The 19,585-nt window shown below is 41.5% G+C and overlaps 1 protein-coding gene across 3 annotated transcripts in view; it reads left to right on the forward strand.

Moving 5' to 3' along the window:
- The window catches only part of LOC122779701 (glypican-5-like), an 89,993-nt gene that overhangs the window by 32,175 nt on the left and 38,233 nt on the right, over nt 1-19,585 (forward strand). For 2 of the 3 annotated variants that reach the window (XM_044042298.1, XM_044042282.1), the window contains 3 exons: nt 4,970-5,133; nt 6,254-6,310; nt 6,995-7,117. In XM_044042298.1, the coding sequence (XP_043898233.1) occupies nt 4,970-5,133; nt 6,254-6,310; nt 6,995-7,117 (344 nt within the window). The remainder of the gene's footprint in view (nt 1-4,969; nt 5,134-6,253; nt 6,311-6,994; nt 7,118-19,585) is intronic. The other variant, XM_044042292.1, reaches the window with a different exon arrangement.

The following is a 19,585-nucleotide window of genomic DNA, read 5'->3' on the forward strand; positions in this document are numbered from 1 at the left end:
CAATCTGTCTTTGTGTGTGGTTAAGCATAAAACTATTTCCAACTCTGTTGTGGAAGGAGTAGAGATATTTTCTTATTCCACCCAGATTTTTTTTGTTTAAAGTGGCAACTCTCCAGTAACAAGCCTGCTTCCTGCCTCCACCACAACACTGTTAGTCCAGTGAAATTCAAGCGGACACCTTAACGTGTAAATAAAGTGGAGATAACAATGCGTAATTTGCACACATGTGTATTTGCATTTGCACTGATGTACTGTGATTGTGCAAGAAAGCTATTGTTTAAGTGAAGGACAGGATTATTAATATAACACAATGTCAGTATCTGACCATATCTTTTAAATCCCACCCTATTTTGGCCGCCGTGAAGTTATCCTCCACTAGACTACCAGAGCCATTAAAGGCCAACTGTCGTAAAGGGACAACCTGAAGGGAAGTGTGCACCTTTGTTGCAAATACTAAGAATTGCCTGGCTTTACTAGAGGGTGAATTTATCTGGCGTTCACTTTGGCAGAGCTGGGTTGAGTAATCTCTAGTATTAGGCGATGTGTATACAAAAAAACGGAAAAGTGGAAAAGGGTGGGGGTGGAGGGCTTCATTTACCAAACAAATTGTCTCATGTCATAATGCTGTGTGCTTGGGAAGAAGTGCAGCTTAGAATGTTTCCTTGGCTTATTGGGTAATCCCTTGATAAATAAACTGGGAAGACAAGACCACGGTTGCTATCTGTAAGCCAATACTCCCCAAGATGAGGGATAGCCCTGGACTTGGCGGGTTTTCTTTCTATCTTCTTACACTCTCTTATCAGCATAAATTCAAATGCTCAACATGCATGATATACATAAATATATGCAAAACATACATGTATACATGAATATACACAAACGGGAGTGAAACCGAACCTGCTTTTCACCTCTTTTTTATGACAACAAGTAGCTGTGTAGCATTGATCCATTTTGCTGGCAGCAGTTGAACACACCTTGTGTTTCCATGCATTTTTTCCTGGTGACAAACATGCATCCCACCAATCTGCCCTCCTCCACCAGTCTCTGTCCTTGGGCAATCAAACAAGGAATGCTCCACAAAATAGCTGAAATTGTGAAGGTGTAACAAGGGCAAACAGGTGGTCACACATATACACACTCCAAACTAAGTACTCATGCTGTGCTCAAATGGGATTTTCATTCTCACGCCATCATCGGGTCAGGAGATAATTGATTTATGGCGGTGTCCTAGCTCACGTTGTAATTCAATCTGTCATCCGATTGGCCCTTAGGATTATATGAACACATGATCCAACCTATAAGAGCATGTCTCCATTTCTCAAGAGCGCCCGTGGTGAAGATACAGTTTATTTTTCCTACGATGACTTTGTGTTCCGTGTACACTTTTGTATGTTTTGTTAGGCATAAGAATCATTTGTGTCAGCGTTGTTGTTTTGAAATGCAGGCTTTTCTCCAATCTCTCGGGGCCTCTTCAAAAGTAGTACACTTTTGAACCTCTTCCCCCTTGTATTTGTTGTATGATAAAGCAAACAGAACTGTGAGTGACCTCCTCTTTGTGTTCATATTTTACACAGATGTTTACATTTTTTGTCTCGGAGAATAGTATCAGTGTCACACAAAGGCAGGTAAGAAATGGCACTGGGTTTAAAACTTCAGTCGGCCTTTTTGAAAGTTCACAATGGCAGGATTAGGTCCTGTCTTAATCCTCCATTCATCACAACTGCAGGGAGATAACGTGTAGCTATGACCTTTTTGCTTGGTGTCATGGGATGTATTTAAACCCTCAGTTCTCAGTTAAACTATCCTGCTCTTTTAGACTACTGACATCATTGTCCACTTTCCCCACAGATTTGTCCAGATAATTCTTTTCCTCTGTTTACTGCATGGATGTGTTACCATCAGTCCTTGTATGCCTCACTAACTGTTTGATTGTCTTTTTGTTTTTAACTCTACATTTTATAAACCAGAGTGGTCTTCAGAGAGATCCAGCCAAAATGCAATTGCAGCAAGTTTACACTGATCAACAAAGAATGTAGTAAAATGAAACGTTCAAGTCATAAACATGTTATTTCCTCAGCCTAAACTGTTGTTACAGACTCATCTTTTCTTTGCTCAGCTCTTCGCACACCTGCCCGTTGCAGTCTGCCAACTTCACCACTTTCACACAAACATGCATTCTTCCTTACACACAGCATTGTAGACCTCCCAAACTCTGTCTGGACATGATGTCATGGGACCGTATGTTGTCTGAAATATGTATTTTTAATCCCGGGACCATATTTTATAGAGTTGTATTTTTGTTAAACAAGGACGAGACACATGGTTCACTTCAACATCTGTCAGGTTAACCAAGGCTTTACTGTTTCTGGCACTTAACAAAGTCTCACCGGTTAATTTGATTGTGTTGCTACACACACACACACACACACACACACACACAATAGCACACTTGTTGAACTGAACAGAAGACTGAACTGAACAAAAGAAAATCATTTTATAAAATCCAATACACTTCACTCCACGATCAAATACTGAAGCTTTATTCAGACGTTTAATAAGTCAGTACACCATTGTGTGCAGAAGCAAAGGAATAAAAAAAGTAATTGTCTCCAAAACTATTGCAGCACCTGCTTAGAGCATTTGGCGTATTCAGTGAGCTGCTTGCACAAAATAGTTGCAGTGTACTATCTTTTCTCACTCTGTGTGTGTGTGTGTGTGTGTGTGTGGCAAGTGTGCGTGTGTGGCTACGTGCATATGCGTCTGTGAGCTGCTCTACCACATGTGAGCATGTTTTATGGGTCTATGGGGGGCTAAGGTTAATGCAATAAAACAACCTTTCCCCGTGCCCAGCGTCTGCCTCGGGAGATAATTTAAGACCAGAATGTTGTAAAGAAAAAGTAGGAGAGAGAGCATGAAGAGTGATAGGTAAACATTGCAACGGAGAAGAAAAATGTCCACGTAGTCACGTAGTAACTTATACTTCTCGAAAAGCAGCTATTGGATTCCTTCACCATTGACCGCCCATCCTCCCCCACACACACTAAGAAGGAACTAGCCTATGTGAAACACCTCCATTCAAACTGAGTTTACGAGGCACATGAGATGACTGATCTGCTCCGCTCTGGAGGAAAGAAAGCATCTTAAGCTGGCTGGGGGTGACAAATTTCAGCTGCTTCAAGAATCACTTACCCAAACTCCTCCTGGCATGTGGACACATTACTTTAACCATGTGCAGTTCCTTATCAAATTAAAATGTCATTGTTTGTCTCCGGCTTCTCACGTGCCACCTAAATGCTAAATGTTTTCCTGGGGCAATTTGTCTATCAGTCTGAGGAAGTTGCACAATTTATCTACAGTATATTGGATTGGATTGGTTCATTAGTAGCATGCTCTATGAAGGCCAACCAATGTCAATGAATTGTGTTGTCAAATAATTCATGTTCAGGTGACTTTATTTATACTCATAGGTAGATTTGTTTTGAGGTAAAAAAGAAGGAAAGCATCCATATTACACACAGACATTTGGACTGATTAAAACCATACAAAACATGGACACGGACAAGTACTCACGAGGATTAAAACGGAATAATAAAAAATTAAAATAAAAAAAGATGAGATAAGATATAAAAATAAAATGCAAATAAAATGACCAAGGCTTATTAAAAGAACATTTGCAAGAGGGACAAAGCTGTCTCTATTGTGGTTAGTCTCAGACCTCTGGACTTAAAATCTCCGGCCAGATGGAAGGTGCTGAATTTCACTGCAAAGAGGATGGGAGTCATCTTTACAAACAGAGCTGGCCATCAGCTGCAACTGTCTGGTACACAGCGACTCTGGACACAGCTGTGACTCCCAGATCAGCCGACAATTAGATTCAGTGAGTTTCGTTCTTTCAAAGGCAGGTTTCCAAACCATGACAAAAGAGAGAAAGCTAAAACGGTTTCAGTAAAAGTAACAGTAAAAAAAAAAATAGTGTCATCATGTTTCTATCAATATGGAGAAGGGACAAGTTCTGCAGATAGAACAGATGCCGGTGTCCCTTTGCACATGCTTAAACTGTCCCTGGATAGTAGTGGGCTGTTTTTGCTGCAGATGTGAGTCCTCACACCACTAAGTAGACAAAGTAGACAATGGCAGGGCCATGGCTGCTCTCATTTCCCTCGAGCAGACTGAAGATCGTTCCGAAAGCCTTTGGATTCAAATGTGTGGTTGAATCATGTTAAACCAAATAAAATAGAAGTTGGGCTCGACACCCATTCTCTTTCTTTTCATAGTTGTGTTGAATTATTATTATTCAGTCGAGTGACACATCCCTCTTGACAAAGCAGCGCATGTACATTGATCACTGTGAGGAGTTATTCTCTCAAGCATTCAGGAGCTGTAACACTCGGGTCTATCGAGCTAATTGAGAACCACTTAATAATGCTGCCTCGATGCTTTTAAGCCAATGAGATGTCATTGATTTTCCTTCTTGGATTGAGGCACACGCCCCTTTATTCTCATGACCCTGCTGTCTTCTCCTCTGCTGCTGGCTGTAATAGCCCACTGGAGATGTGCGCCATCATTGCCAACTGTGTGCACATTCATTCATCTCAATGAGGTAGTGGAATGTGTTACATTTACTGTCAGCCCTCCTGGCAATAATTCACTCATCACACCATTTTCTTTCATCACATCCTTCAATTAACGCCCACTGTTTTCCCATGTTACTCCTCCCCCGTTATCCTGAACTTCTGTGTTCTGTAATTTGTCTCATGACTCGCGTCATCCCGCGAGCATTCATTCTCCATTAAAAACAGCGAAGAACAACCGTTCACTTTGAACACTTTATGTGTTCTCCTCGTATGCTTTCAACTGCAGGTGTCAGTTGGTGGGTTGTTTTGAAGTCACCCTTCAACTCCACCCTTTTATACGTTTTCCTATCCTAACAGGTGTGTGCATGTGTGTGTTTTCTCTATCATCGCCACAGGTGGACAAGGTGTGTGGCCTTTCTACTGAGGAGCCTACAACGATGCAGTCTACAAGCCCAGAGGTCACAACCTCTACGGTGACCTCCTCATCTCCTTTTCCATCTGCAGCCCCCTCCCAACCTTTACCAGAGCAGTGGCTTGGGCAACTCGCCCACTTGAGGAAGTAAGACGCGGCAATAAAAATGAACTTTCATTAACTACAGTTTTATTCAGGAGTTTACTACTGCCTGTTGTAAATCAAAACACATCTTTCTGCTACCTGAAAAGTGAGTTTCAATGGCTGCGTCTGTATGAAGTAGCCAGAGGGGTTGGCTAATGTGTATTCACAGCTGCCATCACTTCTCACTTTCTTTATATGGTTAGTTGGGCACATCACATATCACCCACACACTCACACACACACCCACACTCACACATAGTAAATGTAGTGCCTGGCACTTAAGTCCATGCCCTCCACCTGGCCTCTGAGGCAGCCTCCCTCATATCCACAGCAGCTGGCACTGATGTGCCCAGCTACAGGCAAGGGGGTGTGGGTAAGATTAATCTTGATGGACCAACAATTTCCTGTTTACCCAGACAGCAGTGCCACAAATTCTGCACACCAGTGGGCCTGAGCTTAAATAGCACCACACACAAAAACATACACTCAGGCACACATTATGCAGTGTTGCCTGCCTGACCTTGTCCCAAACCATGAATCACTGCACTGATGCCAGCCAAGCTGACAGGTCTGGCCTGGCAGTGCCAACACCATTCATGGCAACACAATCCAGCGCCCTGACTGCTGCACATGTGAGCACTGACCACATCAGACACATGGCAACTACCACTGCAGGAAAAAGGGAAAATATTGTACTGATGAGAAAAAGAAACATATTAAAGCAACATTCATTTTTTTACTTCTATGAGGGGAAAAGTGGATAAAGGAATACAGAAAAAAAGTTTGTTTGCATTTGTGTTGAATGTTTAACTGTATTTACATGTTGACATGTTTCTCTGGGTTTGTTTGCTAACTGATCATATACATTACATACCAGTCCCTGTTTTGCTGATGTGGTGTGGGGGAAAATGATTATTGATGTTTTTGTGGTGTGGCCATTCTCTGCATGTGCATGATTAATCACTCTCTTCCAGGGTCAACTGACTGGTCTTTTCTCCCCACATGTCCTGTCATGTTATCCTTTTGTTTCCCTTTTTCTGTCTCTCACCCCTCCACTTTCACATCCGTGCACCCTCCTTGCTTGCAACAATCTCCCCTGGACTCCAACTCCCATCATTCCCAGCTCGTTCCCCCTGAAACCCTCCAAGAACAATAAACATAGTCTGAAAACGCTCTCTAGGTAAGCATTAATCCAAAGGACTTATTCCTCCATCTCTCACATAAATTTTTTTTTTACCAAGCAAATGTTAGTTCGTATAGTGACTTATATACATGTATGTGACATTTTCATATACTTTAACAGTTGGTTATCTTTGTGTTTTGGGTGACCTATGCATTTTTTTATGTCATACAAAACCACACTTATATATATATCATCTGTTGCACTTGAACAGTGATTCACAACATTGACTTACCTCGGCATATAACCTCTCACAACCCCTGCTGTTTTTGCTCTGCCTCATGAGTGGCAACAGTGTGCGCCAGATCAAATTATGATGCCAATCTTGTGCTCGACACAAGCGCACCCGTATCAGTAACATGTGCTCGAGATTATCAGGTGAAGGTAGCACTGCGCAGTCTAGAGAATGTGCTGAATTGAGGTAGTCACAGTTAGAACCACAAATGTTTCCTGTCATCATAAATATCACGATTAGTGTTATATGCGTGTATTGTTGTGGTGGTAGGGTACCACTGAGTTATTTTAAGAAGATATGGCCTCAAAAACATGTGGCCCCTTATTCCACAATAACACAATGCATTCCTCAGTGGTGTGTTTTGTTTTGTTTTTTAACATGGACCATGATGAAGACATATTTCTTACACTATATGTACTAACACTGTTTCAATCTTTCCCAAATTTTAGGGACTTCTTGATGTATCTGCAGCGCTACAAGTCTTTCTTTGCAGCGTTGCCAGAGATGCTGTGCGAAGGGGAGAACATGGTGGACGACTTCACATGCTGGGGTGGAGAGGATGTGTTGGAGAGGTAAGAAAAAATGTGTTCAGTTCTCCAAAAAAATGTGGTTTATATTTGTTATGCTGGCTTTTGCTGCTGTTTGTTACTTCCCTATCACCAGGCAACATCTTGCATACTTTTCCACTGCTTTGTTATAGCTGGATGATGGTTTGGGTCGTTCTCCAAATGAGAGTCGATTGTGTGACTTGTACGCATATTTCAAGCATGAACTTCCAAGTTCTCCTGAGATTTAAGACATGTTCTATGTTGAATGGTGAAGCGATAGATTTTGGTTTTGAGCAAAAGCATCAGGCCCTTGTGTAGGACAGGGTCAGGGTGTGTGAGTCAGTGTGTCTTACTGCTGTGAATCAGTGTGGAAATAAGACAGTTATTAAATCATCGTCACATTAAGTGAACACAGAAAGCTGTGCCTGTCTCTCTTTGCGTTAGGGTCAGTTAATGAGTCGTCGTTTTTTTTCCTTTCTTATATTTGTATGGTTTTTATTTTGTGCTGATTATCGGTCTGGAGCGGGAACGCTCCTCCTCTTTATGGTCTTGGTTGCATCTCTTTGATAATTACTCTTTCTCTGTGTGCATGTGGTTACATGAAAGTCTGTATCTGATTTCCATGGACGTGTTTCTTAAAAACTTGGTCCATGATTATGACAGGGTTAAATCTCTCCTTCTGCAGTGGTGGCTCTAAACTGGCTCACATTATCATGGCAACCTCAGCTCTTGGCGCTGCCAGTATTGGCCTTGACACAGGAAAACAGTGGTCTGGGGTGCCTTTTCCATGATCCACCCTGACTGTTTCGAAAATCTTTTTATCCTTGTCTTCTTGCTGGGTTAGGGCTATAACTTGGAATATGTAGTGTTAGACATTTCTGCAGCAGTCTATCGTTATCACAGTCACTAAAGTGGTTAGCTAGTGCCTGCTAGAGGCTAATATTCACGGGAGAAAAAAGGACAGACGCTCATCGTCTCTTTGGTCTGGGAACTCACCGACCATTTATTCTGCGCATGCTCACAATAGCATCCTGGTGCACACAGGCACACGTGACCTTAACAGAATACTCTAATGTGCTTCTAGGCTGTATATTTTCAACCCGAAGGGCTTTTTAAGGACCTTATTCAAACTCCAAAAATGCAGTTGGCAACTGCTGTGAGTGTGATCAGGAACATTCTGTATGAGAACATGTCAGCAATATTAGATAGAGCCAGTCCCATTTTTTCCTTTACTCTGTGTTTGTGTGTGAGCGAGTGTGTTGTTAGTGTCACTTCTTCTACCAAAGACTTCAACAACAGTGCTAATGGGATTTAGCTGTGTGTTATCACACATTCCCTGGTGAGAACCAAGTCTTTGCTCATGGTGGCAAGTGTTGAATAAGAAATCAGTACCCTACCGAGACATTAGGCATCACTCAAAGTGCGCATATTGGCCTGTGGTTATTCAGCAAAAACTTCATCTACTGTATTTGACTCTGTTGGCATGTTTTGTAGAGAGAGAGATGAGTACAGAACAGGGCATGAAAAGGGATGGGCTTTTGGTGTCATTGTGCCCCCAGTGCCTCCATGTGCCCCTGACGAGGGAAGCATGGTGGAGTGACGGGGAGGGCTTGGCAGCATAAAGATCCATTGTGGAGTCAGCGGAGTGGGGCACAGCCCTGCTAAGGGGACCCCCAAAGCCTAGTGGAGGAACAAAGACCCTCCTATGAGGCTGCATGGGAAAGACTCGGACACTACTGCCACTACTTCTGCCACTGCCCACACCATGCCTGGGAAAGTTGCATGAGAGTTGCAGATGCGATGAGAGAAGGGCAGACAGTGAGAGACATAGATGAGGAAAAAGGATGAGAACATATTCAAAGGGTGCAGCAAGCAATACATAAATAAGCTGCTGTTGTCGAAACACATTTCTCCCTCTGTGGTGGGCACACAAAGTCTCCGAGGACTTTCTGAGGTTTTTCCTGATTTATAAAAGAACACACAGTGTGTCACACATCAGTCCACATAAGATCCATGAGCTATTCAACAGCTGGAATGTTTTTTTTCATTCATACACAACCATGCTCAGACAAGAAGACACACATGTTAGAGTGTACCCACATGCACTCACACACTCATGAATGCTGTAATACTTCAAAATAACATCAAAGGCATTGGGGATTTAAATTCCCGTCTTGTTTTTATTCAGCATCTGATGACAGACGGGCGAGAGGGGGGCAAGCATTTGTACTTACAACCAAAAGTGCACGTTGGCATGTATTCAAACATCCCTAAACATTTACAGGACCACATGTGTGGATGCTTAACGCCATCTTTTCCGGAAAGATAAGATCAACCAAAATGACCACATTCCTTATTTATATTTGTCAGTTACTGTGTATCTATTGCAGTAGTCTCATCTCCCTGTTGACACATACCATATTTAGATATAGTAGGTACAGGTTTTGGATGTATGCTGCAGGCCCCTATTTGACTATACAAAGACCTTAATTGGATTGTTGGACTGAAAACACAAGGCTATAACCCTTGTAAAAGTTTGAATGGCAAATTAAAGCTAAGTGACATTTTCATTGATTGGTCTTTATATGTTAGTGAGACGGGTAACTGTAGGTCAACCCATAATAAACATGGGAATTAAGGTTAATTCAGTTCTTTACATGAGAGGCAGCCAATCAGGTGCATAACAGAGTCAGAAGTGGCAAAAGACTGGCAGGTGAAGCCAAGTAAATTGCAACCTTGGGGAAATGGAAAATAACATAACATTAACCTTTCTTACCTGAGGTGTGTTGTGAATTATAGTTTCTCCAATCGCAGCTTCTGCTGCTGTCACCAGCAAAAGTTATTGCAACAACCACGGAATAATAAACAGTAACATTGCTTTTGAATTTTCAAAGTTGAGCCATAAAATGATTCTGTGAGGCACTGTTGTTGCAATGCTGCATTCACACTTTCTGGAGCCCATAATTTACGTCGTTTTAAATGATGTGAACCAAGAAAAAGTTGCTGCATAGATTTAAAGCTGATGTTATAATTGAAAAACATGGACGAAACGGAGCCAAGTGAGTGAAGTAGTCCTCCTCTTTGAACTTCATTCATACACTCTGTGTTCCAAGCAATTATTTTAGATGGATTCTGGCATATTAGCAGAATGCCTGTCCCATATGCTTGTGGGATTCACATTGTCTTAACCTCATTTTGACAATTTTATGGTAGAGTGTATATTTTACGTCAAGAAAAAATCCACTTATAAGTAAATGAGCATTCAGAGGTCTTTAATGCTTATCGGACAGATTCAACTTTTCCCTCCTTTTCTGTTTTGACCAGCGTGAAAAGTCCAGCATTTACACAGTGATTCAGCACTGCCATGATGTCACAGTGTCTTCATTTGTTGTCAGACGTATGTTTGTGTGCACATGCACGTGTCTCGTTGTCTATTACCACAAAGAACTAATAAATCATCAGTACAGTTTAAATAGGATTCCAAAGTTCTGGGTGTGCTCCATTCAAAGTCCTACAGACAATAAAGCAGTGTGAGTGCCTCTGAATGCCTCACATTTTCATAAGGTTATGACAATCCATTTGTTTATCATTTTGACATCTGGGTTTCATTCTGTTTTTTGCAGGGAGAAGCAGGGAGAAACAGGGAGAGTGCAGCGTTGGGCAAAGCCCTCACTCCTTGCACTCTCGCTCACTTTTCTCTCCTTCTTCCAGACCCATCGGTCCTCACCTTCCCACCTTTGTGTCAGTTTCGTGGGTCAGAGGAGTTTGAAAAAAACAAAAAAACAATTGCAAGGATTTTGGATAATGAAACTCTTGCAGAGGGGACAATAAATGAATTAGTATGTGCAGAGGAAGGAAATTCCTTGCTCCTAGTGTGCTCTGCATATGTGCCTTGTGTTGCAGCAGCAAAACATCAACACAAGTAAGTGTTGATGTTTTCAACGGGTGTTTTTGTCTTTAAAAAACATGAAGACCAACATGTTGGAATGGCATTAGGCAGTTTCAAGGTATTTTGTTGTATTAAAAATGAACCATGACAAAATGACTAAAATGTCCTGTCACACTGTGTCTGAGGTATGACTGGTAAGAAAAACAGTGCAGGAATCACTCAGGTTGTGTGCAGCGTTGAGTAACGTGAGCCCTCCCCCTCTGTGTTGGTGTGAGTAGTTACTCAGCTGTGTTTTCAGTGGTATGATGGCGGAAGGAGGTGACGTATCAGAGCTATAATCACGATGATAGCGTGATTTTTCTGTAGCTTAGGGTTATAGTACAGTTAGAGTCTTATACCATCCTAAGCAACTGCGGCACTAAAGATGAGAGCATAAACATCAGAGAAGTAAGGAGGACTTATGGAGATAATGATTATCTTTCATTTCTTTTTTTCCTCTTACATTTGTTCTTTTACCTCTGCCATTTGCATTTGACTTCTGCAACAAACGTCTTGTGCCTTCCTCTGGTCCTCCCACAATCCCCCTCATCTATTTGTCCTTAGCTGGGATTCAGTAGCCCATCCCTTTCCCATAACCCTGTGCTGCTGCCTAGGACCCCAGCGTGACCTGCTCCCCATTGCTTTTTAGACGACTTTCTCTGTCTTACAGCCTGCATCTTTGTGTGCTCTTGTTTATTTACCGCTCTTCTGGCATCAGCACTGACCTTGTTTCTGAGACACTGGTTATGTTTTAGGGCTGAGATGTGAATTGTGTGTAGGTTACAGTTAGCTGGTTAATGGGATAATGGTTAGGCTGTCCAAATGAATGAATGAAAGTCAAAAGTCAATGTGTGTGTGTGTGCGTGTGACAGAGAGGGGGAAAACAACAGCGATCACATTACAGTAACTGAGTTATTTATTCTCACCACTGAAATGGTCAGATTGTGAGAGTCTGGAGTTATGGTATTTCTAAATGTGCTGCTACACACAAGAAACCGAGGAAACAAAGTGTTAGAAGTTTTTGTGGTTGTTTGTAAGTAAATGTGTTTTTTGTGGGACTCACTTACTGTTATTTGCCAATTTGAGACTTCACATGCCTCTGAGCGAGGGGTGTTTATGTGCTTTGGGCCTCTCAAGTTTTCGTTTTATGGTTTGCCTTGTGCATATTGTATGTTTGTAAAAGTTCCATCTGACTCCTTCCAGTCTTGCTATAGTCACTTTTATGGTAGAGACACAGTTTTATATCCTCTGCCTTCTGTTCTGTGCCCAGTCAGTGGACTGGTCGAGCTAATATAATTAAAATGCCACAATAGACTGGTAAGTTTTATTGGAGCAGTTCCTACTGGGTGAAGCTGACATCAACCTTCGCACTAGCCCACTGGCAAGGCATCAAACTCATAGCAGGCTGGTAGGATAAGAAATGGAGGGGAAAAAAGGGATGGACATGCTTGGGAGGGGGAAAGAAAGGGTTTATGTGAAAACAATGGCCTGATGGAGAGATGAACTGATGTATGGATAAGGGAAAAGAAGGATAGGTCAATAGTAGTAGGAAGCAGTGGCTTTAGAACCATTTGTCTTTGTGGCTTAATTGCCTCTGTGAGCCTCTTTGAAGTCCCCACTGCTTGTGTGTCTGGATGCCAAATCAGTAGTGACCTGTATATCATTGTGAGCGAGTGTGAGTATAAGCCCCATGACCAGCTTTAGTCTCACATTTTGACACGCATTCAGTCACAGCATGTGCTACTGAACAAAGAAAAAAAACGAAAACGGAAAATATAAAATGTGTCCTCCATGATGTCAGCACTGCCGTTTATAATCTGTTGCACAGATCAACGTCACACTGCCAAAACATTCCGTACACAACAAAACACCTAATGACGTGTCCTCAAGGACAAATCTCAGGTTTTGGAGGCAATTTTAACTCCCGTCATAAATTTGCTGTGGCAAGACACCACACTGAAATGAAGTGTTTGCTGTTGCTCAGCTCACACTCTGTGACGCTTTTATGGTGTCGCAATATTAAGAGCCGTCGCTGCCTGTGCATGCCAGTATTTTCTAATGGCCCCATGTATACGAATTCAACTCCAGTTCTTCCTTTATAACAAAACGTAACACGGAAGATCAAAGGTTAGAGTGTGCCCCATATGTCTGTACTGCCCTGTCAGCCTTATGTGACTTTGTAAAGTGAATTTCTCAAAGTCACACATTTGGAGCAATGTCACTTTTAGTGCAGTTCAAACTAAGAAGAAGAAAAATTGCCCTCAAGTTATAAAGCCCGCAATAAAAGCTTTAGGTCTTTGACTCTCACCATAATAGTAACACACTCCTTCAGCTCAGTGCATTTTAACACTGTTCAAAGGCAGAGAAAATCCAACGTGAAACCTCCGCTTTGATCCAAACACACGTGTAGACATGGGATTATGACCTTATAGACAATTACACTATTTCTGTGTACCACATTACTGCACCTCTAGAATACGCAACCCGTTCACATCTGATTTACAGAGCTGAACCTCTCTCTTAGTCGTGGCTATTTTTAGGGATGCTGTTATCCTTTTTCCTGGGGGATACAGCCGACTTTACAAATGTCAGTTAGACCTTGATTGAGTGCAAGTTGTCGGATCTGAACTTTGTGTGATGCAATGAACATTTGTATGTTTGAATTTGGGGCCCGCCGTGAAGACTGGCAACACTCCCTGTAGGGTTTAAGTGTAAATGTGTGTACAAGTTTTCAGCACGCGGTATTTACCATGCGAGTGAGTATTCGAACATGTCTGGTTTGAATCCAGTCCAGTGTTTAAGGTCAGTTGTCCAACCCAGCGGACTCCGTGTGTGAGTTTAAAATTAAAATGAATGACAGGCACGGAAGGAGAGAGGGAAAGCTAACAAATCCAACTCTGTACAAACAACAAAAGTACAGTACATTACTGTGGAGGGTGTTGTGCGTGCGTGTGTGTGCGCCTGTGATCTGTGCTCAGTGTGTGTATGTGGTAACCTGAAACCACAGGAAAAACGTTCCTAGAATTCCGGGTGGGTTTGGTGTCATGGCTCTCTCACTGGAGACCCCTGAATGGTGCTGGGAATGTGGCCTACACACGGAAGAGCTGCAGATTGAAGGGGAAAGTACCCCCACCCACACCCCACCTTAATCTCATACATCCATATACACTTCATGCCGCTGCCAAGCAGACACACACTTTAACAACTGACCAGTTAATGCATACATGTTCAAAACGTATTTTAACATAAAGACGGTATGATGATGGATTAAACAAACACTTTACTTTCAGAAAATGATCTCTTTACCAGTCGTGTGTTAAAGAGTGTGTGTTTAACCCTGACTTGATACAATAATCTTATCTTGCTGCCCTAATTTTACATAAGCTGTATCTCCACGTACCTGTACAATATCCTTTGGGAAGTTACACAGGATTCTAACAGAGGATTGCCATCAAACTGGTCAGTCTGATTGTGACTGAGTGATGATGCTCGGAAGGAGCTTACGTGAAATGATCATATGATTTTAAAGGCGCAGGCCTGGTCCATTTAACACCTATTACAAATGAATGTAATTAATGTTAAAAGGCATATAGAATGATCAAACGTCTTAAACTCACGGGCCACAATCAATTTCATGCAGCACGCCACTTAATATCAAGTTATAATGAGTTATTTTGTATGTTTTTTTATTAATAGATTGATTTTTACATCATAAATACGTTTATATTATGAACTATTTATCATTCCGTATCAAAACAAACTTAAATTATGTAAAATCTCATCATCGATATTGTTATTGAGGTTGTTGACTTTTTTTTTTTCACTTGACCGGCCCCCTACTGACCAAACTAGGCACTCAGTGGTCACCAGGTCTTTTGAGTTTAAGACCCCTGATATGAGGACATTACAAAAACAATAACACACATGGTTGTCATTGCTCGGTAGTTGTAGTTATATTGTCACAGAGCAGAGACCGTGTAGACAGTTTTAGTCTGCACAGTATGAGCTACAGCCACTAAACACATTCAGGTGAAAGGTCAGAGCATGAATGGCTGTATGTATGCGACCTATAATGTGAACTCTAATTTACCTAAGAAAGGCAAAGTTACTCCTTTGAAATCTGATGACAAAATGTTTTGTAGACATAAAATACCAAACACATGAGTTTGTACTTTATTATCACGAGCCTGTGTGCACCCACTGCAGACATTCTCACCAAGGAACATGATGACTTGCCACAGTGATTTTATCTCTCACCCTGCAGCTTGGACTGATTTAAATCTTTGACTTTCAGGAGCAGCATTAGGCACCTGCACTACATAAGCACCAGCAGACTGACACAAGGCCAGAATTGAATAAGGCCGTCATCTTGAAGCATGTTTGGCTGTATATGAGAGCGATGGAGAAAGGGCCACGCAAAACAGTTGAATGAAAAGCCTGCTGAATGATTTATTTATTTTGAGTTGGGACATTGCAGATGAATGAACATCAACATAAAAAAAAATATGCTCGATTATAAACAATGGCTAATTTACATCCATAGTTCCTATACGCAGGTTGATAAATATGAAGATAAAACAAAATACACAAGGACATACACAAGCAGAAAACAAACGGTAACAACAGTCAGTGAGAAACAACACTCTCCAGTTAACTTAGACTGCTAACAATATACAGTATGTGATGCAGCAAGGCAAACCAGGAAAAAGGGACCAAACTGTTAAGGTGCTTATTGTGTCGCACACACAATATCACTTAATTGTTTTCTAATCAGGTTTGAACAAGAAGAGAATACTAATGAACCTCATGTCCAATAGGTGACTGCATGGCTATAATAACAGCTGATGCATGGAGGTACACACTGAAGAATGTGTGCTATTGCCAGATCCACAAAAAAGAAAGTGTTATTATATTTTGAATTAGCAAAGGCAACTTATTTCAAATCATTGCAATAATATAGGGCAATACCGAAACTGCCAGGGAGTGACTAATCTTAGAAAAAGTAATAAATGTCTACAGTCTCACTTATGAAGGCATGTTTAATTTCCAACCTGTGGCTGATTGACAGATGAGCCTGATTATGACAAACATGGCAGTTACCCTGGAGAAAGTCATTTTGGCCATCTGTCTGTCAGCACTACCGTCTGCTTGACTTCATTTTGATAATTGCATGATCGCTTCTACCCTTCCATGCTTTCGTTGCAACAGTCACTCTCTCTTAATCCTTGACCTTAACAGAAGTTTAGATTGTTGTTAAATAGACAATATGCTAAAATGTCCTTGTTACCGAGTGTCTTATGGTAGCGTGAAGGGGGCGAGTATGCGCATGTCTAGTGCATTTAACTCAAATAAGTGTACAGTGTGATGTTCTCTGTCTGCCCAATGTGCATATCTTCATGGCAGAGGATGTGTTTGCTCCCACATGCCCTGTTGCAGCAGCAGAGTCTGATCCCTGACCCCCTCACTCAACACCCTCGCAATCCCTCTCCCTTCTGTGTGGGTACGAGTGATCGTGTGTTCGTTGCCTTGAGGAAAATGTACTTTTGTACATTTGTTTGAGTTGAAATTGGATTGTTTGTGCTGGATGTTCTTTGCTGATATGGACCACATCCATACAGTATATTCCAGATGTAGCGCTATGCTGCTCTCTCTGTTCATCTGGGATTTTTAAACACTCTGTACAAACTGAGCTGACCTTTTTAAGTGCGAAACCAGCTTGCACAAAGAAAATTAACACATGGACATCAAAACTATAATGTACAGTTTACCCGTGGCGAGTCCCAGACTTTTCTTTATATTTTAGTTTGCACTGGAGCTGTCATCCTTAAGCAGTAGATCACACACCATTCTGGCCCAGATCAGACAGACAGACGTGCAGACAAACAGGTGGTCGTACCACACCAGAGGATCATGGTCCACTCCGCCCGTCTGTGCTCTATGACATAGTTTACTCCCCTGGCTCTGCCCCTGCCTGCCCTTGTCTGCCTTCCACACACCAACTGCCCCTCCAGACCTCTAACCTCAGTCATCCATGCCCTCCTCGGCATGTGGGCATATGGCTAGAAGTGGGGATAGATTCATTTCTCTCTCTCTCTCTCTCTCACCCAAGAACAGATTGTATAAACACATTAATGACTAAGAGTCTGCTGCTGCTGCTATTTCAATCATATAATTAGCTCTGTTGTTGATGAGCAGCTGTCTCTTGCACCTTTTTTAACTGATTAAGGTTTTTTTATTTTATTCTTTGCATTGCCCTTAATTTTAACCCCATGTTTATACAATTGTGTCTTTCTTTCTTTCTTGTGAGCTCTTGCTGCAGCCACATCCTGCCCATCTGCCCTTGTTTACATCATTCAAATGTGTTTTATTTACAGTACATACACACAACCGAAATGTGTGACTTGAGTGGTGGAATTTGGAATCACATTAACTAATGTTATGGGCTAATATTGCCACCTACTGGGGGATCAGTGTCACTGGCGTGCACTTGATCAGTTTACAAGTAGTTAGAGCAGAGGTCTCAAACTCGCGGCCCATGGACCACATGCGGCCCACCACTTAATAGCAAGTTATAATGAAGTTATCTATGTGTTTTTTTGCTTTTTAAATTGATTTAGCGTCGTAAATAAATTTTTATTGTAAACTATACATCTTTCCACATCAATTCAAATGCATTTATTTTGAAATTCTGTCATCCAAAAATGTGTATAGCTTTAACATGATATGAAAATTATCATATCAGTTTAAGCTCACATTGCCCGCCCCTATTTAACACATGCTTTTTCCCAAATTTGTTACAATCTTGTTTGTGAGGCACACACTGACAGGGAAGTTTGCATGAGAAAGTGTGTGTGTTGAAATTGTCGTCTTGGTCAGGAAATGTCTTGTAAAATGTTTGTCTGCATGCGATTTTCTTTTTGTGTCTGGGCAAGGCGGCTGGGATTTTCTTATTCCTTCAATCTGATGGAGCTGCATAATGTTTTTTCCCAAAAGTCTGTGTGGTCTGTTGAGTCAGCCTGCAGTTCATCTACTGGCACGTCAGAGCAGGCGACACAGTGAGGTGGGGAACAGTTACACCCACTGACAGGCACAGTTGGGACAGTCAGGCCTGGGAATGTCCTCAGAGCAAACCACAGACACCAATTACAGTTGTAATCTATGGAACTGCCACCAGAGACTATTAAAGCTTTAAAAAGCAGTCATGCTGTATGTTTCCATTTGTCTGTTTGAGACAGACAAATGGAAGCTCCCCATCACCTCCACCCACGAGGTTATGTCTTTTTGTTTTTTCCTCTGTTTGTTTGTGAGCAGCATAACTCAACTTTGATGGCATTTTCTGGGGATGTTGTTGCCCAATCAAAACATTATTACATTTTGGTGACAATCTGGTAATCCCGATTCAGGATTTTTTATAAACAAACAATAAATTAAATGTAGTTGTTATCTTGTAAGTTAGGTAAGTGTGGGAAACTGAGCATATTTGGCAGAGGTCAGCCCTCTCGTAGTGTGTTCTCTAGTTTTGACCTTTGTTTGACTTTCACAACTTTGTTTAACTTTCACAACATTCACAACTTAATCAGTAACCTTCAGTTACTGATTAAGTTGTGAATGGGAAGCATTAGAGGTAGCTTCTCTTCACTTCCTAATAATTAACTCATAACAAAATGTTAGTTGGTTTACATTTTGTAACTTGATGTCGTTTCAGCTTACCTGCAGGTTTCGAATATACTGTCAAATGAATGAGACACCAAATCATGAACACAAACAGATGTATTATTATACTGTGAATATGAAAAGTCATTTGTATTCACCAGCTGAATAAAGGAAAGGCATTAGTTTACTTACAGCCAATTGTACAGACTGTAAGTCTCTGTCTGTGCCCCTTATTGTCCAATTTTTCACAAAACTGCCATATAATGACTTTATTGGATTGGAATTATTTTTCCAGTTGGAAGGTTTATTTATTTATTTTTCTTTGAACAGTTTGTCTAGCTTTGTCAGGAAACCCCATTCTGCTGGTAAGCCTTATTAGAGCCATGGCTTACATTTACAATACATGCATAATTCCAAAAAGCCCATTTTTTTCTAAAGGCACTGTTTCTGGCACTGGTCTGTCAGCTCTTTCATAAAATCCAAGCTCAGATGTGCCCATTGCCTCGAACATTGGATGATACAGTTCATTGTATTGGCCACACGAGTGCAGTGTAGAAGCACATTTTGCACAAGAACTGCTGTGATTGCAATACTGTCCAGTCAAAGCTGTTTAGATTCTGGTGGGATTTTTCACACGACAAACCTTCAACGGTGCCTTCAAATAGGATGTGACGTGGTTCTGTGTTATACTGTGCTGCAAATTTGATATTTTGTGCGTGTGTATGAGAAAGCCCGCAGGAGCAGTTTGTTGCCAAGAGCCAGTCACTTACACCAAATTAATTCAGCTCTTTGCAGTTGCTGTGATTGTAGGTAAATCGATACTTGTTCATGAGCCCAGAGGAACACTGAAATGAAACATGCTCGGCTGTGTACAGGCCTTTAATGGGCTAATGATTAGCCACGCTTGATAT

Source organism: Solea senegalensis, linkage group LG1 (genome assembly GCF_019176455.1).
Source record: "Solea senegalensis isolate Sse05_10M linkage group LG1, IFAPA_SoseM_1, whole genome shotgun sequence".
NCBI lineage: Eukaryota > Metazoa > Chordata > Actinopteri > Pleuronectiformes > Soleidae > Solea > Solea senegalensis.